The sequence below is a fragment of the Schistocerca cancellata genome, chromosome 3, assembly GCF_023864275.1.
Source record: "Schistocerca cancellata isolate TAMUIC-IGC-003103 chromosome 3, iqSchCanc2.1, whole genome shotgun sequence".
Classification (NCBI taxonomy): Eukaryota; Metazoa; Arthropoda; class Insecta; order Orthoptera; family Acrididae; genus Schistocerca; species Schistocerca cancellata.
This window is the reverse complement of record NC_064628.1, coordinates 777,887,290-777,912,527: the sequence shown is the minus strand read 5'-3', so window position 1 is coordinate 777,912,527 and position 25,238 is coordinate 777,887,290. Positions and strand designations below refer to the sequence as shown.

Sequence of the window (25,238 nt, the reverse complement as noted above, 5' to 3'; positions counted from 1 at the left end):
ATAGTTTCATTTTTATGCTCCTTCCATTTCTTATGTTAACTGTAAAGGGGTGTATTCCTGAGCTTCTGATTCAATATGTGAGTTGGTTTTAGGCAGGTTATGACTTGCCTCTGTGTTTTTTTTCATGCATCTGTCTTTAAATGGATAATGGGACAGCAACTGATAATATATATGAAGCAATGAACAACACCATCAGTTGTGTGTCTCTATATTGTATTTATGTGACCAGTTTCAGTGGCCACTCTGTCATCATCAGGCCTCTGGATTCAGCTAGTATAACAGCAGCATCAACTATTCAAATTGCATCATCATACTGTCAGTAGTAACCATAATGAAACAAACTTATATTAGCTAATATTGTACTGTACCAAGTGAAATTACATCTGTTGCCAGCAAAATTCTAAGACTATTAATGAATCCTAATTACAAATACCGTTCCATTGTAAAAATCATAATTATTTACTGTTGAAAACCAAATGCCTTGAACAATAGTTGTATTCCAGAATGAGACGAGGTACTGGCAGAAGTAAAGCTGTGAGTACCGGGCGTGAGTCTTGCTTCGGTAGCTCAGTTGGTAGAGCACTTGTCCGCGAAAGGCAAAGGTCCCGAGTTCGAGTCTCGGTCGGGCACACAGTTTAAATCTGCCAGGAAGTTTAATAGTTGTATTGCTTCCTAACAGCAGGCTATATGAATGAGCAGTATCCATTCTTTTGGACATGTCTGAAAGAACAGGTGTCATGCATTCATATAATTGAGTTGCCTGAGTGGGCTATGAATCGACCACCTTCAGTGTGAATGCACAATCATGTTCAGCCTCATGTGAGAATCTCAAAGTAACGAGCATGGAGGATGTGGACAAGGACTTCAGATAGGTGGCACTAGGTGGGAGTGTGGGTGAGCTGGGGGCATACTGAGATTGTTGGTGGCATGTGGTTAACATAACTGCCTAGTATGCTGGAGATCCAGGGTTTGAATTCTGATCTGGCACACATTTTCACTTGATGTTGCTGACTGCGCCTAATGTCCTGATGCATCTGATATCATGAGTCCCTTCACTTTTCTTTCCTTTCTTCCCCCTCCCACCTTCAATTTGCATAATAAGAGCAGGCTGTCAGGTATATTGAGTGAGATATAAATGTAAAGTAAAACGCGTAGTTCAGTTAGACAAATTGAATTACACAGAAACATCCAAATAAGGTAGAAATAACATGTTAATGCAATGTTACGCCAGACTAACTAAAACGTCCAACAACTTTGTCCAGTATACTAGTTGGTTGTTTCTGGGGTAGTTTAATAAGTCTGGTAAATTTCCATGAAAGTGGAAATTTTTGTTGTACCTTTATAGTTGGTAAGCTTGATTATTCTAATGATAGTATAAAGAATTTCAACAATCTACAGTGTAAGTGCATTGTTGACAGCAATCTGATTTGGTCATTGTGTTGACTGTGAATAAAATGGAGAAAACAGAGTTTCATGCTGTTATTAAACTTTTTATTTGCCTTTCTTCCTGTGTTTCACTTTCTTCTTTTCTTGTCCCTTATCTGGCCTTCGTTGACCTTTGGTAGACCTTATGGTTTTCTTCTGCTGGATTTAGCAGAGTAAGCCATCTCATAGTCATGTTGACCTGTCTGTTCAAGGAAAAAGGGGTTGGTGACCTAGTAGTCTGCTCCTTTTAATCATCCAACCAACCAATCAATCGAAAAATATTGCAAGTGGGAATCAGAACACTTTGACGTAATCTGAAGCTACCGACCTTGATGGGGACAAAGACAGGCTGCACTGTGACGCCAGTGCACTTGTATCATCAACAGTGGTGATACACAATGACTCAACAGAAGGTTAAGGCTGGCGGCCAGTCCCATTACACACCTGGGGGTGTTTACTACACATATCTAACTATACCACCTGCCAGTTGTTGAAATGTGCGTTCTCATCCATGAAAGAAGTGGCTTATAAGGTGCTTGTTCGCCCGCTCCTTAAGTATTGTTCACCTATCTGGGATCCTCATCAGGTAGGACTAATAGAGGAGATAGAGAAGATCCAATGAAGAGTGGCATGGTTAGCTGGCAAGACAGCATTACGGAGATGCTAAACAAACTCCACTGGCAGATGTTACAAGAGTGTCGTTGTGCATCACGGAGAGATTTACTATAGAAATTTCAGGACAGCACTTTTCAGGAGTAGTCTGACAACATGTTACTTCCACCCACATACTTCTCGCTTATTGACCATGAGGAGAAAATTTGAGAAATTAGTGCCAATACAGAGGCTTACCCACAATCACACTATTCGCGAGTGTAACGGGGTTGGAGGGATCAGATAGTGGTACTGAAAGTACCCTCCACCACACACCATTAGGTGACTTGACTATGATGTAGATGTAGATGCCATAAGTTCATATGATTCAGTAGTTGGAGCTCCTTCTGCTAAAGAAGTTCAGACAAGGCCAATGTCCTAGTTTGGACGTGGACCTCAGAGTTAGGTATCAGATGGGCACAAGAGGCCTTGCAGGTCAGTTATCCAAGCTGCATACAACTCCCCAGGGCACCGTGGAGCGGGTTAAAATCCAACCATGCTGCCACCACATTGGTTTGGCATCCAGAACACTGTGTGAGCAACTGAGAGAATTCCTAAAAAGGAATTTTTTTTGGGTGTGGTATAGCATTTCAAATTTGGTATGATTTTGTACAACCCCATACTGCTGGATAATAACAAGGCAGCCATATCAGCTCGATTGACAATATGCTTTAACTCTGAAGTGCAGCAAGAACTGGTCCAGCATTCTTTAGACTCTTGGAAGCTGGCAAACTGCACCAGTGGAAGAGGGACAGAAGGCTTCTCTGCAGACACCTGGCTTGCCACCAGCATGGTGGCAGCTCCTGTATCTGCTCCTGCTACAGCTTTGTTGCTGCTCCTGAAGGTGCAGCTGTTGCCGCCAGCATTCCAAAAATGCTGGGTCCTATCAGCACAAATGTAACGTTCCTAGTCAGTGGTGGCTCAACTACAGAAGCTGGGAAATTGAACTTTGGAAGAGGAAAGAAAGTTCACATATGGATCAGCCTGTAAGAGCAGTGTCCAAACACCTCATAGGGATGAGCACAAGTTAAGGCACAACACACAACCAGTGTGAGTGCCTAAATAGCCAGCTAACATGTGGATCCAAGAGTATGGTGTGATGCGGAGGCCAGGCCCATGTTGGTCAATGTTAGTGTAAGAACTGGTGGGGCTGGCCTATTGCCACTGGCAGGTAAACATCTGGGTCAGCAGTTCTGCCCATACAATGCTCTGTGTTGCTGTCTGTGACAGCTTGCCGCACTACCCTGTCATGAGACCCAGGCCAACTTGTGTGCGTCCTTGTCGATGTCCGCTGGTGGGGATACTGAAATTAGAAACCAGCTTACTGATAGAGGTTTTATTTTATGTGAGATGGTCTATACAATTATAAATTATCCTCTCAAGCAGTTTATATAGCATGTTGAGCAGGGTAATTGGGTGGTAAATATTTGGCAGTAAAATAGCATGATATTGATTGTGATAACCTAAGGTAAAAAAATTTCTTAAGCCGTCTACTGCAAGTGACACTTTGTGTAAAACAGACTATGTATACTTTCTGTTTTTGCGCATAAATCAATTTTGTTAGTTGCACGTTGAATGGCATCCGCTCAGAAGTGGCACCACACAAAAAAAACATTCAGTGACACTGCAAAGCCTACAAGTGCGACGCAAATTGCCAGATGCTCCCCCCCCCCCCCCCCCCCCCCCTCCCCAATAGTACACGCTTTTTGGACACCACAAAATAAAAATGAACATTTTCTCTCTGTCTGGTTATTACGTGACATTAACCATTGTACCTTCCATGAATTGGGAAAGTCTTAGACATACATATGCAAAGTGACTAAGTCACATATAATACAGCTCAGAACTTGGAGTTCCTTGAAAACTTCATGAACAGACTGTTCTCGTTCAAAATTATTTAAATCTTACATTTAGGTGTATGCCATTTACAATTATGGCATTCAGAGAAGACGAATAGAACACTGCGTGAAACTGAAGACAGGTTGTCAAATTGCCCATGGATTTTCAAACATTTCACAAACATATTGCGGGTATGGGGTTTGTCACAAATGAGGCTACAAAATTAATAATCCTCTCTCCTCTCCTAAATTGAAAGAAAAAAATAAAATCATTAATTGCTCATTTCCAATAACTTTACAAATTTTATAATATTTTAGCTGCCACAGAATCAAACTTTTATTTAATCTCATTAAGAATACTTCTCTGCCAAATTACGTGAATAATTTACAATAATCAAAATGCATTACTTTTTAAAATCAAACAATGGAAAATCCAGGATGAAATAATGACAAGGTTATGGAAAAGGAAAGCGTGCTACTCACCATATAGCAAAAACGTTAAGTCACAGACAGGCACAACAAAATACTAGTAAACACATAAGCTTTCAACCAGAAGGCCTTCCTCTGAAGCAGATATCATAGACACATACACATTCACGCAAATTCAGCTCTCTCACACGAGTGTGTGTGTGTGTGTGTGTGTGTGTGTGTGTGTGTGTGTACTTACTGCAGCTCTCGGCTTGTTCAATAATTAATACCTCAAATAACATCAACATTACTACACTCCCGGAAATGGAAAAAAGAACACATTGACACCGGTGTGTCAGACCCACCATACTTGCTCCGGACACTGCGAGAGGGCTGTACAAGCAATGATCACACGCACGGCACAGCGGACACACCAGGAACCGCGGTGTTGGCCGTCGAATGGCGCTAGCTGCGCAGCATTTGTGCACCGCCGCCGTCAGTGTCAGCCAGTTTGCCGTGGCATACGGAGCTCCATCGCAGTCTTTAACACTGGTAGCATGCCGCGACAGCGTGGACGTGAACTGTATGTGCAGTTGACGGACTTTGAGCGAGGGCGTATAGTGGGCATGCGGGAGGCCGGGTGGACGTACCGCCGAATTGCTCAACACGTGGGGCGTGAGGTCTCCACAGTACATGATGTTGTCGCCAGTGGTCGGCGGAAGGTGCACGTGCCCGTCGACCTGGGACCGGACCGCAGCGACGCACGGATGCACGCCAAGACCGTAGGATCCTACGCAGTGCCGTACGGGACCGCACCGCCACTTCCCAGCAAATTAGGGACACTGTTGCTCCTGGGGTATCGGCGAGGACCATTCGCAACCGTCTCCATGAAGCTGGGCTACGGTCCCACACACCGTTAGGCCGTCTTCCGCTCACGCCCCAACATCGTGCAGCCCGCCTCCAGTGGTATCGCGACAGGCGTGAATGGAGGGACGAATGGAGACGTGTCATCTTCAGCGATGAGAGTCGCTTCTGCCTTGGTGCCAATGATGGTCGTATGCGTGTTTGGCGCCGTGCAGGTGAGCGCCACAATCAGGACTGCATACGACCGAGGCACACAGGGCCAACACCCGGCATCATGGTGTGGGGAGCGATCTCCTACACTGGCTGTACACCACTGGTGATCGTCGAGGGGACACTGAATAGTGCACGGTACATCCAAACCGTCATCGAACCCATCGTTCTACCATTCCTAGACCGGCAAGGGAACTTGCTGTTCCAACAGGACAATGCACGTCCGCATGTATCCCGTGCCACCCAACGTGCTCTAGAAGGTGTAAGTCAACTACCCTGGCCAGCAAGATCTCCGGATCTGTCCCCCATTGAGCATGTTTGGGACTGGATGAAGCGTCGTCTCACGCGGTCTGCACGTCCAGCACGAACGCTGGTCCAACTGAGGCGCCAGGTGGAAATGGCATGGCAAGCCGTTCCACAGGACTACATCCAGCATCTCTACGATCGTCTCCATGGGAGAATAGCAGCCTGCATTGCTGCGAAAGGTGGATATACACTGTACTAGTGCCGACATTGTGCATGCTCTGTTGCCTGTGTCTATGTGCCTGTGGTTCTGTCAGTGTGATCATGTGATGTATCTGACCCCAGGAATGTGTCAATAAAGTTTCCCCTTCCTGGGACAATGAATTCACGGTGTTCTTATTTCAATTTCCAGGAGTGTAATTGTGCAGGAAAGGTCAGTATATATTTAAATTATTTCAGCATTACTAGATTTTTGCAATAGAACACTTTAATGAATTCTTAATGAGATACACATCAATACATGCTACCTGTACCCGTAATAACAAGAGAAATGCAGATACATCTGTGTATAGATGCCACACAGAAACTGGTCCATCAAGCATGCATAGTCAATAGGTGTGTTAATACCAGTGCTTTTTTTCTAAAAAAATGTTTGAGGGTACTCTAACATTGGATATAATGTAGTGAAAATTACTTATACCTGAAGCATGGGATACCATGCCATGACGTCTCAACGTGCATACGCATATCCATTTAGCACTACCATCGCCCACTATTAGCAGGCAAGGGTACTACATGCTTGTCGAACTGGCTGCCAGCGATTCAGTTGTCGAGAACGGTTGGCGCAGCTTGGAAATGCTTGAAACAGTCAATGACATCGCTTTTCCCACCAAAACCTGCACTGGTGTCATTCGTATTGCAATTACCAACACAAAAAAATGAAATAAAAAATTTACGTCTGTGAAATAATTCTTTGGCACTCTTCCAAGTTCTCGACATCGTAAAAAAATTAATTTGTCAACGAAAAAGTTTAGGGGTACGCATCCCCCAGCATTCCCCCAGAAAAGCGGCACTGGTTATTACACTTGTCAGCTCTCTTTCAGCATCCCAAATATATCCATTTGCTTGAGTTCACACCAGGTGCTGCATCTGACATGTTGTTGTTATTGTGGTCTTCAGTCCTGAGACTGGTTTGATGCAGCTCTCCATGCTACCCTATCCTGTGCAAGCTTCTTCATCTACCAGTACCTACTGCAACCTACATCCTTCTGAATCTGCTTAGTGTATTCATCTCTTGGTCTCCCCCTACGATTTTTACCCTCCACGCTGCCCTCCAAAACTAAATTGGTGATCCCTTGATGCCTCAGAACATGTCCTATCAACCGATCCCTTCTTCTGGTCAAGTTGTGCCACAAACTTCTCTTCTCACCAATCCTATTCAATACTTCCTCATTAGTTATGTGATCTACCCATCTAATCTTCAGCATTCTTCTGTAGCACCACATTTCGAAAGCTTCTATTCTCTTCTTGTCCAAACTATTTACCGTCCATGTTTCACTTCCATACATGGCTACACTCCATACAAATACTTTCAGAAATGACTTCCTGACACTTAAATCTATACTCGATGTTAACAAATTTCTCTTCTTCAGAAACGCTTTCCTTGCCATTGCCAGTCTACATTTTATATCCTCTCTACTTCGACCATCATCAGTTATTTTGCTCCCCAAATAGCAAAACTCCTTTACTACTTTAAGTGCCTCATTTCCTAATCTAATTCCCTCAGCATCACCCGACTTAATTCGACTACATTCCATTATCCTCGTTTTGCTTTTGTTGATGTTCATCTTATATCCTCCTTTTAAGACACTGTCCATTCCGTTCAACTGCTCTTCCAGGTCCTTTGCTGTCTCTGACAGAATTACAATGTCATCGGCAAACCTCAAGGTTTTTGTTTCTTCTCCATGGATTTTAATACCTACTCCGAATTTTTCTTTTGTTTCCTTTACTGCTTGCTCAATATACAGATTGAATAACATCGGGGAGAGGCTACAACCCTGCCTTACTCCCTTCCCAACCACTGCTTCCCTTTCATGTCCCTCGACTCTTATAACTGCCATCTGGTTTCTGTACAAGTTGTAAATAGCCTTTCGCTCCCTGTATTTTACCCCTGCCACCTTTAGAATTTGAAAGAGAGTATTCCAGTCAACATTATCAAAAGCTTTCTCTAAGTCTACAAATGCTAGAAACGTAGGTTTGCCTTTCCTTAATCTTTCTTCTAAGATAAGTCGTAAGGTCAGTATTGCCTCACGTGTTCCAGTATTTCTACGGAATCCAAACTGATCTTCCCCGAGGTCGGCTTCTACTAGTTTTTCCATTCGTCTGTAAAGAATTCGTGTTAGTACTTTGCAGCTGTGGCTTATTAAACTGATTGTTCGGTAATTTTCACATCTGTCAACACCTGCTTTCTTTGGGATTGTAATTATTATATTCCTCTTGAAGTCTGAGGGTATTTCGCCTGTTTCATACATCTTGCTCACCAGGTGGTAGAGTTTTGTCAGGACTGGCTCTCCCAAGGCCGTCAGTAGTTCCAATGGAATGTTGTCTACTCCGGGGGCCTTGTTTCGACTCAGGTCTTTCAGTGCTCTGTCAAACTCTTCACGCAGTATCTTATCTCCCATTTCATCTTCATCTACATCCTCTTCCATTTCCATAATATTGTCCTCAAGTGCGTCGCTCTTGTATAGACCCTCTATATACTCCTTCCACCTTTCTGCTTTCCCTTCTTTGCTTAGAACTGGGTTTCCATCTGAGCACTTGATGTTCATACATGTGGTTCTCTTATCTCCAAAGGTCTCTTTAATTTTCCTGGCATCTGACATATTGCATGAGAATTGAAATATCAGGCAGATATCAGTACCTCGTTCTCAAAATTTAACTTAGAACTAAAAATAAAAAATTCATAATCTCCATTACTGTTCTTCATATGTGTTGAGAACAGCTTCACAGAAGATTGTAATAAAAATTAAAAAAGGGGTTATTTGATTATGGTGTCCATTAACTGACACAGTGCAAGAAAGGAAAAACAATACTTCATATCAAATGTCTAACCTTCCTACAGTAAAGCATATTAGTACTATACAGTATCATATGGAGGACACAGTCTTGCTAATTTTAGTGAGGTTTTTAAAGTTGTGTAGGTAACTCATGGATGTGGATGTTAGAGATCTACAGAGATGATAAGAGGAGGAAGGGATAACTCCAGTGAAGAATATGACTAACAATCAGTGTTGAGCTGGAAAAAATGTCTTCCTTTATCTTGACATTTAACTTCCTGTATTCCACAAGTCTGAGATGGGTGGTGTTCTCTGCAAAAATGTGGTCCTTAACTTCTGTAATGCTATATTCAAATTCAGATGCTTGTGATACTGTACCCTCCAGTCCATGCAAACTTTGTGCAATGTTAGCTAAAAACATTTTTTAACCTGGACCAGAATGTTCCCCTCTGATTTCTTGGTCAGCTGCTGATTCCTCAAAACATGAGCAAGTGATGTCTAGTGTGGATACTGTGTCAGGTGGCACAGTGCTCATGACATTGACATCTCATTCAGATGGAATTGAGTTTGAATTCCTATTTGGCCAACCTAATTTAGATTGTATAAATGTCTAGAGTGAAGTATTTACTAGAAAGATTTGGTGGCAGAAAGTCATGGTGCCTAGAAAAGTTTGATTTACTTAAAGGCAAGAATAGTCCTTTAAACAAACTACAGCAAGTTCCTAGTTTTGATTTATTTATGTTTTGTGGTTCATGGTGTTGGTTCCTGTAGTCATGTCCTAGTTCATGGACCACGGGTAACGCACGAGTGGCCAAGTAAGTGGTCCCGACAGTCGGGATACCAGTTACTTTGGAATAAGGCTGGGCATCTCGGACATATTCTGAGTCATGGTCACCTTTGTGCTCATACGGCAAAGACTACCAAATCCGCCGGTTAGTCCCTCAGCCGTTAGGGGTAAAACCCAATGGGACTCGAGGCAAGTAAGGCTAGCAACCTGCTTCCCTGGTACTTTAAATATGATGCTGGCAACATTCAGAGCAAAATGCCTCGGACCTTTGGAGGTGACGGAGTCCCACCTCTAACTGACAAACCAGGGACTCCTAAGATACGACTTGGCAAACAAATGGTAATGAGATGGAGAGCTATTAATATCAATGGGGGCTACTCTGAGAAGAAGGTAGAGCTGGCAGAGGCTGCAAGTAAGATGGGGCTGGATGTTTTAGCTGTTAGTGACATTCGGGTAAGGGGTGAGAAAGAAGAGGAAGAGGGAGAATACAAGGTCTACCTGTCAGGAGTCAAAGCAGGAATAACACAATGGGGTGTAGGGCTTTACATCAGGAAAGAAATGGAACCCAGCGTAGTTGCAATAAGGTATGTAAACGAACGATTGATGTGGATAGATCTGACAGTGTGTAGGAAGAAAATTAGGATTGTGTCAGTATATTCGCATTGTGAAGGGACAGATCAAGATAAGATGGATCATTTTTATGAGGCACTCAGTGATGTAGTTGTTAGAGTAAAGGACAAGGACAGTGTTCTGCTCATGGGTGATTTTAACGCCAGGATTGAAAAATCGAACAGAAGGGAATGAAAAGGTTATGGGTAAATTTGGAGAGGATATGGAGGCCAACAGGAATGGGAAACAACTCTTGGATTTCTGTGCCAGTATGGGCTTAGTAATCACAAACTCCTTTTTGAAACATAAGAACATTCACCGGTATACTTGGGAAGGCAGGGGAACCAGATCTGGCATTGACTATATAATAACAGACCAGGAATTCAGGAAGGCTGTGAGGGACACATGTGTATTCAGGGGATTCTTTGATGACACTGATCATTATTTAATCTGCAGTGAAATTGGGATTGTGAGTCCAAAAGTGCAGGAGGTCAGGTCCATATGTAGGAGGATAAGAGTGGAGAAACTTCAGGATAAGGAAATCATGCACAAGTACATAACAGCGATCTCAGGAAGGTACCACTTAGTTGAATGTAATCAATTACAGTCATTGGAAAAGGAATGGGCAAGGTACAGGGACGCAGTACTAGAACTGGCTAAAGAATGTCTTGGAACAGTAGTGTGTAAAAGTAGGATGAAGCAAACAGCTTGGTGGAATGACACAGTCAAGGCAGCCTGTAAAACGAAAAAGAAGGCGTATCAAAAATAGCTACATATTAGAACTCAGGTAGACAGAGAAAGTTATGTTGAAGAAAGAAACAAAGCCAAACAGATATTTGCAGCATCCAAGAAGAAATCTTGGGAAGACTTTGGAAACAGGTTGGAGAGAATGGGTCAAGCTACTGGAAAACCATTCTGGAGTGTAATTAGCAGTCTTCGAAAGGGAGGTAAGAAGGAAATGACAAGTATTTTGGACAGGTCATGAAAACTGCTGGTGAATCCTGTGGATGCCTTGGGCAGATGGAGGGAATATTTTGAAGAGTTGCTCAATGTAGGTGAAAAGAGATCAGTAATGTTACAGATTTCAAGGTAGAATGGGATAGGAATGATGATGGAAATAGGATCACATTTGAGGAAGTGGAGAAAATGGTCAATAGATTGCAGTGCAATAAAGCAGCTGGGGTTCATGAGCGTAAGTCGGAACTCATCAAAGACAGTGGTATGTCAGCTCTTAAATGGCTACACAGGATAATTGAATTGGCCTGGGAGTCGGGACAGGTTCCATCAGACTGGACAAAAGCAGTAATCACACCAATCTTTAAACATGGAAACAGAAAAGATTGTAACAACTACAGAGGTATCTCTTTGATCAGTGTTGTGGGTAAAATCTTCTCAGGTATTGTTGAAAGGAAAGTGGGAGTATTAGTTGAGGACCAATTGGATGAAAATCAGTGTGGGTTTAGGCCTCTTAGAGGTTGTCAGGACCAGATCTTTAGCTTACGGCAAATAATGGAGAAGTGTTATGAGTGGAACAGGGAATTGTACCTATGCTTTATAGATCTAGAAAAGGCATATGACCGGGTTCCTAGGAGGAAGTTATTGTCTGTTCTATGAGATTATGGAATAGGAGGCAAACTTTTGCAAGCAATTAAATGTCTTTACATGGATAGTCAGGCAGCAGTTAGAGTTGACGGTAAATTGAGTTCATGGTTCAGAGTAGTTTCAGGGGTAAGACAAGGCTGCAACCTGTCTCCACTGTTGTTCATATTATTTATGGATCATATGTTGAAAACAATAGACTGGCTGGGTGAGATTAAGATATGTGAACACAAAATAAGCAGTCTTGCATATGCGGATGACTTAATTGTTATGGCAGATTCGATTGAAAGTTTGCAAAGTAATATTTCAGAGCTAGATCAGAAATGTAAGGACTATGGTATGAAGATTAGCATCTCCAAAACGAAAGTAATGTCAGTGGGAAAGAAATATAAACGGATTGAGTGCCAAATAGGAGGAACAAAGTTAGAATAGGTGGACGGTTTCAAGTACTTAGGATGCATATTCTCACAGGATGGCAACATAGTGAAAGAACTGGAAGCGAGGTGTAGCAAAGCTAATGCAGTGAGCGCTCAGCTCCTATCTACTCTCTTCTGCAAGAAGGAAGTCAGTACCAAGACTAAGTTATCTGTGCACCGTTCAATCTTTTAACCAACTTTGTTGTATGGGAGCGAAAGCTGGATGGATTCAGCTTACCTTATCAACAAGGTTGAGGTTACGGATATGAAAGTAGCTAGGATGATTGCAGGTACTAGTAGATGGGAACAATGGCAGGAGGGTGTCCACAATGAGGAAATCAAAGAAAAACTGGGAATGAACTCTATAGATGTAGCAGTCAGGGTGAACAGGCTTAGATGGTGGGGTCATGTTACATGCATGGGAGAAGCAAGGTTACCCAAGAGACTCATGGGTTCAGCAGTAGAGGGTAGGAGGAGTCGGGGCAGACCAAGGAGGAGGTACCTGGATTCGGTTACGAATGATTTTGAAGTAATAGGTTTAACATCAGAAGAGGCACCAATGTTGGCACTGAATAGGGGATCATGGAGGAATTTTATAAGGGAGGCTATGCTCCAGACTGAACGCTGAAAGGCATAATCAGTCTCAAATGATGATGATGATGATGATTACCAGAATGTTCCATTAATATGCTGCTCCTGGATGTGGACTTAAATACATAGTGTGTTCAGTGGGGCTTAAATACCATCTGCTACAATGGTAAAGTGAAAGATTTTTTGTGTGTAGAGGTCATGTGCTTTTAAAGGAATTGGCACATACTTCCTCAGTAGTGGTGTAGTCAGTAATAGCTGTCTTCTGGTCTCCTACTTTTGGAGATAGTCTACAGTAGAAAATGGTCACACATATACACTTTTACTAAACTTCTTATGTGAAATCAGACAATGTCGTCACTGCTTTTTTTTTTTTTCTGCAGAAACCATTGTGTCATAATTTCTGTAGAATTTCTTTAATTATCTTCAATTGGTGAATCACCAGTGTTGAGTTGACGGGTGTCTGGATTTGTATTCATTTGAATAATATGGATTGTGATAAGGTGTTAACTATTGACTTGAATACCAAAAACAACTGTACCCAGGATGAACAGAGATTTGCTCTTACACCTGCCTTGACCTTCTTGACAAATGTTTCTGTTGCTTCATACTATATGTTTTCAAGAATTGACATACTAAATTTAACATATGCTCAGATGAAATGTTGATTTTAAAAAATTAGAGAACTAACATGAAGTTTGTGTTGTTCCTTTATCAGGTTGCCAGTTGTGCTCTGGATGCAAGTACAAAGATATATGCTGCTCGAGTTGACCGTGTGCATTCAGATGGAATGAAAATGGCAGGCAGTCTCTGTATGCTTGGTAAATGTAAGAATAATCGCAAGAAGGCTGAAAATGATAAGGAATGCATAGAAAATGCAGTGGAAGGTACAAAAAAGGTTACAAGAAGACGAAAGGTATAGTTAAGTGTACAATTTTGCTTGCTTGTATTCTCCATGTATTGCATAAATGTTGCTACTGTGTTGCTATTGTCTCTTTTGACGTAATTGTTCACTTACTAGAAGCTTACAGTGAAATTAAACAAAAACAAGAAAATGACCTGTACATGCGTTAAATGATTTGGAATTTGTTTTAAGTTTGGTATTTTGTGTTAATGCAGGAGGTTTTCCTGTCATGTTGTTTCATTTTTTAAAGTGCTTTCCAAATCACTGAAACAATAATTCAGAGACTTGCTCATTATTTCAAACACATATCATAAATAAAACAATGGAAACTCCAGGTAGGAATATAAAAAATGTAGAAAAAGATAGACTGCTACTTACCGTAAAGAAGACACTTACGTTGTAGACAGGCACAATTAAAAGAGTTACATAAAGCTTTCAGCTACAACCTTCATCAGCAAAAGAGAAACACACCCCATTCATACACATGAGCAAGCACACCCCACACACACATAACTGCCAATTCCGGCAGCTCAGACCAAATCACACATTTTCAGTCGATCAGTGCCCAGTGGTGTCACTCTTTATTCCACCTCAAGCATTGCTTGGCAGTGACAACAGGAATGTGTGGCTTATGAGGAGCTGCTCAGTATTGTACCCTCATTCTTTTGAACTCTCTAGGCACAGTCATTGTGCTAGATGGACTGCTGGTAGCACTTTGTAACTCACGATTGATCCATTCCACTGATTATGTGCAATTTTTACAGCCAACCTCTGTAATGCTCAATGGTTTCTGTCTGTCTGTTTTATCTTGGTATTGGTTTAGCAGCAGTGTTTCCAATTCACAGTCACATCATTAACAGTGGACTTGGGCGCCATTAGAATGTAAGAAATGTTCCTGATGGATTTGTTACACTGGTGATATCTAATGAGTAGTAAGCATTTGAAGTCACTGAGGCCCCCTGATTGATCCATTCTGCTGTTACTGTTTCTCTGCTAACAGCACAATACTCCCTGCCTCCTTTTGCATTGACTAGTCTACCTCTTGTGACATCTAGTATCTCTCTCTCTGTCTCTCTCTGACAGCATGAGAAGACAAGACTGTTGGTACCATTACCATTGCTGGACAAGATTTGTAAACAAGAGAACTTCAAGGTGTGAGGTAGGATAATAAGCAAGACATAAACAGAAAAAAAAGATAAGTGAACAACGAAAAGTAATTGGTGTTCCGCCTCCACCTATCTACCATATATAATGCACTTCATTTTACATTCTCGTGACTCTTCCACAATGTTTTTTCTGTAATCTCTGTGTTGCTTATTACCCTATTGTACACCTTTAAGTTCTCTGGTTTTCAAATCTTGGCTTGCACTGATATCAACAGTCAGTCTTCCAGTCTCATCCTGACCCATGGTTCTGGGCAGCCTTTCCATAACTCAGTTCCCATTTTCTAAACCTTACCTGTCATTTTCCTTCATCTCTCTCCCTTTTCCTTCAAACCTTCTGCCAGAAGAAGAAGCTACTGGCTATGAACTCTTGTGTGTTTCCACATATTTTATGTCTTTGTTCCTGTCACTGCTATATGTAAAAAAAAAAGAAGTTAGCACTAACTCACAGTTTGTTAAAATTTATGCTAGTGTTATCCAGAATGCAAAAATATAAGTCTAATACAATTAGTATAAAAGTTAGAAAATGGAAAATCTATGATGGGCTTTATACAATAGCTGAATAGTATACAGCAGTCACTTTCATTGTGGCTGTCTGCCACTCAGTGCCTCCACTATGCGGTGAGCAGCAATCCATTCTTTTCAAATTGTTTTATGAAAGTTACTTTTTCTCTGCTTTGACTACACCATCATTTCTTCTATTACCTACACAAAGTGCTACACATGTCAGTTAAAAGAACATGCCAGTTTCACATCCCTCAAAGTGGTGTGTTCATGCTATGATTGAAAGGGAAAATGGCTTCTAAAATTCATCACAAACTTAATTCTGTCTACAACAGAATGTTTTGAATTGACAAATGAGAAAAACTGGTGTAATGCATCAAAGATGGAAGCAATATGTTTGTGCAGAAAGGATGATGGGGAGGGCACTCACAATAGTATGTAAATGATTGAGGAAGAGATCAAAGCCAACAGATATTTAACCCTTACATAACACAAGGTCAAAATATTTCATGAGTTGATTGCAGGCAGTTTTGGGTTCCTGGAAACTGTGTACATGTAGGATGTTGAAGATATGCAGATCAGTAACAAAGTTTTGATGTACACATTATACAACAAATCCAAGATAAAAGTGGCACCGTATCAATAATACTCACATTCAGTCATATAACAACTTAGAGAACGATTTAAAACCATACATGGCACTTTCAAGCAACAATCAGCAACTGAAGCTGTGACATTTAACTGTGCCCATAATGGGATTGAAGATGGGGGGAGAGGAAACAGAAAAACTGTGACATGTGTGCTGTAGGACTGCTTTTATCTTGCCTGTACTGTGTAATACAGTTATCGCATGAAAAGAATAAACTTGTTTTGTAGTTGTTCCAGTGTCACATGTTGATATTTTGTACAGATCAGAGGAGTCATGTTTCAGGAGTGTAGCCAAGAATATAATAGTCTTACCTGCCTCAGCTATCATAAAAAATGTGTGGTAGATGAAAATTGTATTAATAGAGTAAATTTCACATTTTGCGACAAGAGTAAACTGTTATCCCATTTTCTTTTTGCTGCTGCTGTTGTGGTCTTCTCCAATGACTGGTTTGTTGCAGCTCTCCATGCTACTATATCCTGTGCAAGCCTCTCTATCTCTGCATAACTACCAATACCTACATCCATATGAACATACTTACTGTATTTAAGTGTTGGTCTCCTTCCACAATTTTTATCCCCTACATTTCTTCCCACTACCAAATTGACAAGTTCTTGATGCCTCAGGACGTTTCCTAACAGCCAGTCCCTTCCTTTAGTCATAACTATCGTAGAATCATTATAAGTAGCAGCAATAGAAACTCCTGGATGGAACAGTATGTAAAACCAGAGAAAGTCAGTCACTCGTCTTGAGTATAATATAAATGGATAGATAAAAAAATGTACTCACCAAACAGTAGCAGGAGAACACACACACAAAAAGGTTTAACTTTTACAAGCTTTCAAAGCCTGTGGCTCCTTCTTCTTGCAGAAGAGTCGAAGGGGAAGGAAGAGGGGTGAAGAGGGATGAAGGGGAAGGAAGAGAGGTGAAAGGAGAGGACTGGAGAGGTTTAGGAAAAGCGGTACAGATCAGAAAAGTTGACCAGAACACCAGATCAGGTGGGACTTACTGGATGGGATGAGAAGGAAAGATTGATTGTTGGTGACTGCTCCAGACAAGATTTGAAAACCTGAGAGCTTAAAGGTAGAAGACAGGGTAACATGCAACATGAGATTACTGCTAAAACAACATGCACGAGTTAATAAGGGTGAAAAGCTAGGTGCATTGTGTGTAATGGAGATGGAAGGGGGGAGTGGTGAAAACTAGACAGGTCAGGAAATGACAGGTGTAGAAAATTAAAATTGAGTGAAGAAAGGAGTGGTTACTGTGAAGAAATGCTGAGATGGAAGGAATTAACGTAAATTGAGGCCAGGTGTGTGGCGAGAACCAAGGACATGTTGTAGTGCTAGTTCCCACCTGTGGAGTTCTGAGACACTGGTGTCAAGGGGGAAGAATCTAGATGGCACATGTGAAACAGGCACCGAGGCCAAGACTGTCATGTTACAGAGCATGTTCTGCACTGGCACATTGTGTGTTGCTGGTATACACCATCTGCCTATACCCATTCATCCTGGTGATGAATGGGTGGCAGTCATGTTTATGTAAAAGGCCGAACAGTGTTTACATAACAGCTGGTCTATAACGCGTTCTTTCACGGTGGCTCTCTACCTTTGGTAGTATATGTTTTGCCAGTTGCACAGCTGGAATGGGTAGTGGTAGGAGGGTGCATAAGGCAAGGCTTGCAGTGAGGCTGTCACAGGTGTAGGAGCCATAGGGTAGGGAGATGGTCACAGAAGGAGCATAGGGTCTGACAAGGATGATGCGAAGACTGGGAGCGCAATGTAAAGGTATTCTAAGTGCAGTGGGCAAAAGCTTAGACTGAATGGATCTTATTTCGGAGCATGATTTAAGGAACTCATGGCCTTGCTGAAGTAGCTGATTAATACATTTAAGATCGTGACAATACTGAGTGACAAGTGGTGTGCTCCAATGTTGTTTTTTGGAGGGATCAGCAATACCAGGATTGGATGTGATGGCCCAAGAAATCTGCTTCCGAACTAGGCTGCTGGGGTTATTATGTCCAGTGAAGGCTGCTGCTGAAAATGCGTTGTATTGCTGTAAAGAGTCTCAACCCAAACAAACATGTCTGCCTGAAATGCCAGGCCTGAAAGGGAGGGAACATGGAAAGGATGGCAACTGTCAAAATGTAAGTGCTGTTGCTTGTTAGTAGGTTCAATGTGGATGGAAGTGTGTAGCTGGCCTTTCGTGAGGATGAGATCAGCATTGAGGAAAGTGGCATGGGATTCGGAGGGATAGGACCATGTGAAATTTAATTGGGAGAAAGTATTTAGATATTCCAAGAATTTTAATAGATCAGTGTCACCATGAGTCCATGTGGCAAAGATGTAACCAATGTGTCTAAACCAAACCAGGAACTGAAGGCTTATGGATGCCAGGAAAGCCTCCTCCAAGCGACCCATGAAAGGGCTGGCATAGGAAGGAGCCATCCAGGTTCCCATGGCCGTACCCTTGATTTGTTAGTATGTCTGCTTCTCAAAGGTGAAGTAATTATTGGTAAGTGTAAAGTTGATTAAGATGAGCCAGAAGGATGCCATAGGTTTGGAATCAAATGGGTATTGACTGAGGAAATGTTCAGCAATAGAAAGACCATGTATGTGGGAGTTGTTGGTATAGAGGAAGGAGGCATCAGTGGTGCCAAGCAAGATTTGTAGTGAGTGTGGGACAGGCATGGATGTCAGACAATCTAGAAAGTGGTTATTCTCTTTCATATAGGAGTGAAGTCTGTACTATGGGTTGCAGGTGTGACCAGCTAAGGCAGATATACGTTCGGTGGGTGCTTTGAAGCCAGCAACTATAGGATGGTCAGGAAGATTGAGTTTGTGGAATTAAAGAAGAAGGTAAAAGGGTGAGGAGTGCATGCTTTAAGTGGGGTAAGAAGTTCTGTGGATTGTAGTGTACGCCCTCGTGAGGGGCCTGAGGTTTTTAGGAGGGACTGTAGGACAGTGTGAATCACAGGGATGGGATCTTGATAGCAGATCCTGTATGTAGAGGTGTCAGACTGCTGGCCTAGGTCTTCACTAACAAACTCCTGTTGGTCACTTACCACATTGGTAGATCCTTTGTCTGCTGGGAGGATAATGATGGAGTCATTAGCTTTTAGGGAATGCAGAGCTTGGAGTTCTACAGAGTACAGGTTAGGATCATGTTGTAGGGACCCGAGGAAGGGTTGTGAAACAATGCTGGATGTGAGGAATTCTTGGAATGCTTTTAAGGGATGATTTTGATGTAGCGGTGGTGAATCAAAATGGTAAGTTGGTCATAACTGTTAAAGATAGGATTGAATGCCATGTTTGCTGTTGGAAAAGTTTTGGGATTTGGTTGCAAAGTGATTTTTCCAGTTGACATTATGTGTAAAGGAAAGTAGCTCCTTCACCAAAGCAGCATGATTAAATGCAGGTTTAGTGCTGAAAGTGAGACCTGTGGATAATGTAGATAATTCAGCAGGGGAGTGAGCTTTAGATGGGAAGTTGAGAACACTGTATTGTGAGTGATTCTTGTGATTTTGAGTTATTACTGGTCTGGGAGGCAGTAGTGAAAGCTGTGGAATGTTAAGGAGGTTGGCCAAGCTCGGTTTGTAGGAGAGAAGAGGGGTGGTTGATGGTGTGGCTCTTTGGCAAGCTGTAGAGGGGCAGGAAGGGGATCACCATTATTGAGGTAGTTTAGAAGAAGGTGGGATAGCTTTATGAGGTGATATCTAGCATGTTGTTGCAGTCTGGAGTTGGCTTGGCAGATGATACCATCCAAGGAAACATGAAGGGTAGGTAGCAGCAGGATTTTGTAGAAGAAGAGAAGTGTGGTGGAGTGGAAACTGGCAGATGAGGCATATAGGTCACAGATTAGTTGGGTAAGTGCAAGAGATTGCTGTATTTTAAACTGTAAAAGACCCTGGTGTAGAGTAGGATTACATCCAGAAACAGGGACTTTCAGTGTTAGGCCTTTGGGAGTAACTCCAAGGGACAAGCAGATTTCAAGAAACACAATAATAGGACCTTAATTTTGACAGTGCAAAAGCACATTTTCGAAAAGAATGGATCTAATATGTAATGGGATTCATCATGGCAAGAAAGGACATTTTGGAGTGTCAGAAATGGTGGTGGTGGCAAAAACGACAGGCAGAGGGTGGAAAAAGATAGAAAAAGAGGGGGAAAATTAAAAAAAAAAAAAAAATCAGAGAAATCCACACAAAAATTGTGAGTGCAGACAATGGTTAACAAGAGGCAATGCGTGGGTGAGAATTTCTCGCCACAGGAGTGGTCTCTATGGCCTGAAAAAATGACTGGAAAAGAAATAAAAGGAATAGGGAAAGTCATGAAAGGAGACAGAATTTAAAAAAAAATACTAGGCAGACAAGAAGAGAAAGTCACAGCAGAAAATAAAAACTACGCTGCTTGGCAAATAAAGTGATGTAGGAGACAGCAGTAAATCTGATAAGAGCAGTTTGGCAAAAAACACGTGCACAAAAGCAGGAAAGAACTGCATATTACCAGGGTAAGTGGAGGATAGGAAAGAAAATAGCTGTCAAATTTGCAAATAAATTAGTGAAAGATGATCGGGAGAAGGCACTGTGGTGTAGTGTACTGTAAACAAATTTTTATAGGAAAATTCATAAATAACAGTGTAATTGCTATTTACAAATTTGCAAGTAACAATGGCCTGTCTATGTACTACTACATCGTCTTCAAGGGGCAGACATACAAACAAATCGGGGGTACGGCCATGGGAACCTGGATGGCTCCTTCGTATGCCAGCCTTTTCATGGGTCACTTGGAAGGAGCTTTCCTGGGATCCATAAGCCTTCAGCTTCTGGTTTGGTTTAGACACATTGGTTACATCTTTGCCATATGGACTCATGGTGAGGCTGATCTATTAAAATTCCTGGAATATCTAGATACTTTCTCCCAATTAAATTTCACATGGTCCTATCCCTCCGAATCCCATGCCACTTTCCTCAATGTTGATCTCCTCTTCACAAAAGGCCAGCTACACACTTCCACCCACATTGAACCTACTAGCAAGCAACAGTACTTACATTTTGACAGTTGCCATCCTTTCCATGTTCCCTCCCTTTCAGGCCTGGCATTTCAGGCAGACATGTTTGTTCGGATTGAGACTCTTTACAGCAATACAACGCATTTTCAGCAGTAGCCTTCACTGGACATAATAACCCCAGCAGCCTAGTTCGGAATCAGATTTCTTGGGTCATCACATCCAATCCTGGCATTGCTGATCCCTCCAAAAAACAACATTGAAGCACACCACTTGTCACTCAGTATTGTCCCTATCTTGAATGTGTTAATCAGCTACTTCAGCAAGGCCATGAGTTCCTTAAATCATGCTCCGAAATAAGATCCATTCAGTCTGAGCTTTTGCCCACTGCACTTAGAATACCTTTACATTGCGCTCCCAGTCTTCGCATCATCCTTGTCAGACCCTATGCCCCTTCTGTGACCATCTCCCTACCCTATGGCTCCTACACCTGTGACAGCCCCACTGCAAGCCTTGCCCTATGCACCCTCCTACCACTACCCATTCCAGCCCTGCAACTGGCAAAACATATACTACCAAAGGTAGAGAGCCACTGTGAAAGTACGCGTTATAGACCAGCTGTTATGTAAACACTGTTCAGCCTTTTACATAAACATGACTGCCACCCATTTATCACCAGGATGAATGGGTATAGGCAGAAGGTGTATACCAGCAACACACAATGTGCCAGTGCAGAACATGCTCTGTAACATGACAGTCTTGGCCTCGGTGCCTGTTTCACATGTGCCATCTAGATTCTTCCCCCTTGACACCAGTGTCTCAGAACGCCGAAGGTGGGAACTAACACTACAACATGTCTTTGGCCCTCGCCCCCCACCTGGATTCAGTTTACGTTAATTCCTTCCATCTCAGCATTTCTGCACAGTAAGCACTCCCTTCTTCACTCCATTTTAATTTTCTGTGTTTGTCATTATGACCTGTCTATTTTTGCTGTCCCCCCTCCCAATTGTGTTACATACAATGCACGTACCTTTTCACCCTCATTAACTCATGCATGATGTTTTAGTGCTAATCACATCTTGTATATTATCCTGTCTTCCAATTTTAAGCTCTCAGATTTTCAAATCTCATCCAGAGCAGTCCCCAACAATCAATCTGACTTTCTCATCCCGTACGGTAAGTCTCCCCCGATCTGGGGCTCTAGGTGACTTTTCTGAGCCGTATCCCTTTTTCTAAACCTCTCCAGTTCTCTTCTTTCCCCTTCTACTCTTCTGCCAGAAGAAGGAGCCACTGGCTCTGTAAATTTGTAAAAGTTAAACCTTTTTGCGTGTGCGTTCTCCTGCTGCTGCTTGGTGAGATCTTTTTATCTATCCATTTATACTACATTGTCAATAATTACTCATCTAGAGTGGATTGACATGTGACCCGTAGACATGTGTAAAAGAACACTGTTTTCTGTTACGTATGTATGCACTACACACCAGTCTGCTATAGGTGAGTGACTGCCTTTCCCTTATTTTACGCATTGAAACTTGATCTGGTTCTTCCTGTCTTCAGATACTGTCAGCTCAGAAGTATTGGTGGAGTTCATGTTGCAGCTGAGATTGACTTAACAACAATATCTCTGACTCCCATCAGTTTATCCTGTAGAACATGATTCCTGGCACTTTCATAACTATTATTTGCTCATGATGTAAGGAGGCTTCCTGTTGCAATCATCTACAGTAGCTATCTCCTCTATGTAATTATGCAAAAAGGTGATGACAAATTTTATAGAACAGCAAAAACTAAAAAATACTATCATTCCTACAATTCCACATCATCGTGATTTAATTTCCAATGCGTTTGTTAACAGAAGAAGAAGAAAAATACAAATTAAAATATTGGTCTCAGGTTCTGAAAAATGTTCTATGGTAGATGTATGTGAATTAAATGTATCTGCACATCAAACACAAGTTGCATTTGAATGAATGGGGTAACCATCTTCTGTGAAAAAATAAAAATAATTAAAAAACAACCAAACTTAGAAAAACAGTTTTCCACAAAATTTTTTGGAGTATAGCATTTTCAGCATAGACACATAAAGGCATAGTACCTTCTGGCAACACCGCAGAAGAGAGAGATTCAAAACATCCCCAAATGTCCAGTAAATTACTAGTAAAAAAGAACAAACAGGTGGATTTCTAGAAGAGAGTGTTTCTCACATGCATTATGAATAAACTTGAGTTCTGGGTTGAAGAGACTTGTACTTTTAATTTAAATAATAATAAAATTTTAAGTGTTTATTGTAAAAAGATACACAGTGGTGGTGGTGTGGCCTTTTATGTTAGAAATAATAGTCAGTGTGAAAAAATTGAGTGTATAATGTTGCTTTTTAGATGAACTTTGCAGCAGTAAAAATAAAGCTATTCATGTGCAACACAGTAATAGTTCCCTATATAGATCTGGCGAAACTCTCAACAAACAAAAAATCTGCCTCTTCAAGCTTTCCTGGCAAATATGTTCAATGTATGTCTTTCGTGTCTTTTGCTGGATTAAATTTTGTGCATCTCACTCACTCAAATATTTCCTCAAAGCAATGGAAAGACATTGTTAGATGATGGCTGCCCGTTACTGCTAGTAATTAGCAACTGCCTAAGTCAGCACTACTATTGTGTGTTATGAAGGTATTGTTTGAAAGTCATGCCTATGGAATTGAGTTACTTCTGGACAGATGACGTAAGTATGTTCATAACTCCATATCAGAAGCTGAGATGCAGCTTTTTCCACATTTCTGACAACAGTTACACCACGACATAATGGAGGGTCCATCCAGCAGCAATTTTGATATGGCTCCCAGCCGCAGCGACACTCAGCACATGTGCAAAAGACCACATTTCAGCTCTCAGCTGGGTGCTTTCAAAATGCTACCACCATCTGTTTGCAACCAACTCTAACATGTATTTGTGACTTCAAAATAAGGCTTCCATAATGGACTTTAGCATGCGGATACAGACAGTTTCTATTTGTCATCAGTAACAAGCAGCCACCATTAAACAATGTCAGGCAGTTGCCTCAAGGAAATATTGTGTGATAAACAGATCGTAACCAAGCTGCATACCTTAGAGCCATATAGTGAACAAAAAAGTGGTTATACAGGTAATAATAAGACATGTGAATATGAGGCTTGGAACTTAAATAGTGACAACTATTTATTCACAACCGAAACAAAAGAGTTACATGTTTGCACCTGTTACTGTCCTTCAAAGTTGTCACCAGCGTTGTGTAGAACCCGTTGCCAGTGATATGGAAGTCGTTGTATACCGTTAGCAGAGCCTGTTCTGTTGATGGTGCGAATGGAGTGGTCTACTGCCTGTCAAATCTCTGGAACAGTTCTGAAGCGAATGCCATGAAGTGGTTCCTTCATTTTCGGAATCAAATCAAAGTCACAAAGACTTAAGTCCGGGGAGTATAGTGGATGGTACAGTACTTCGCAGTCCCATCAACCGAACAGAGCAGCCACAGCTTGCACTGTATGCACCCGTACATTTTCGTGCAAAATGATGGGTGGGTTGCGCAGAAAGTGTCGCCGCTTCTTTTGCAAAGCTGGTCACACGTAATGCTCCAAAAACAAACAGTAATACTGTGCATTGATGGTCTACCGTGGAAGAATGTAATGCGTTAGGATAACACCATCACAGTCGTACATGAGAATCACCATAACTTTAGACCGCTCCATTTGCACCATCAACAGAACAGGCTCTGCTAACGGTGTACTACGCCTTCCACATCGCTGGCAATGGGCACCACACAATGCTGGTGACTACTTTGAAGAACAGTAACAGTTGCAAACATGTAACTCTTTTGTATCGGTTGTGAATAAATAGTTGCCACTACTTAAGCTCCAACCCTCGTATATGCTCTTCCAGCTGCAAACTTAATTGTGTTAGATATTCTGGGATGTCACAGTACTAAAAACATAACCATATAAATTCAAACCCACAGCATAATGCCTTCCTCACAGATGTTCATTGTACATGTTGCCAGTAATTTAAATAGGGAAGAATTGGCAATTAGAACTATTGGAAACTCTCTCTAATCATAGGGCTCTATGCATGGAAAATAATACAGATGATAAAATAGTGCCACAGAAGTACTTATTTATAAAACAAAACTGATTAAGGAGGTCCTTACTCATAAACTAGCAGCATATATGAGGACATTTTCATGAAATATTTAACCATAGTTTAAATCATATGTGCCTAGTAGCGGAACTGCTAAAGAACTCGATCAATAGGAATAATCTTAAAATTCCTCTAATAGTCATCAACACGTGAGGCA

The 25,238-nt window shown here is 41.7% G+C and overlaps 1 protein-coding gene across 3 annotated transcripts in view; it reads left to right on the top strand.

Annotated features, from left to right (window-relative positions):
- The window catches only part of LOC126175822 (condensin complex subunit 2), a 203,144-nt gene that overhangs the window by 73,691 nt on the left and 104,215 nt on the right, over positions 1-25,238 (top strand). For all 3 annotated transcript variants that reach the window (XM_049922817.1, XM_049922815.1, XM_049922816.1), the window contains exon 4: positions 13,413-13,610. In XM_049922817.1, the coding sequence (XP_049778774.1) occupies positions 13,413-13,610 (198 nt within the window). The remainder of the gene's footprint in view (positions 1-13,412; positions 13,611-25,238) is intronic.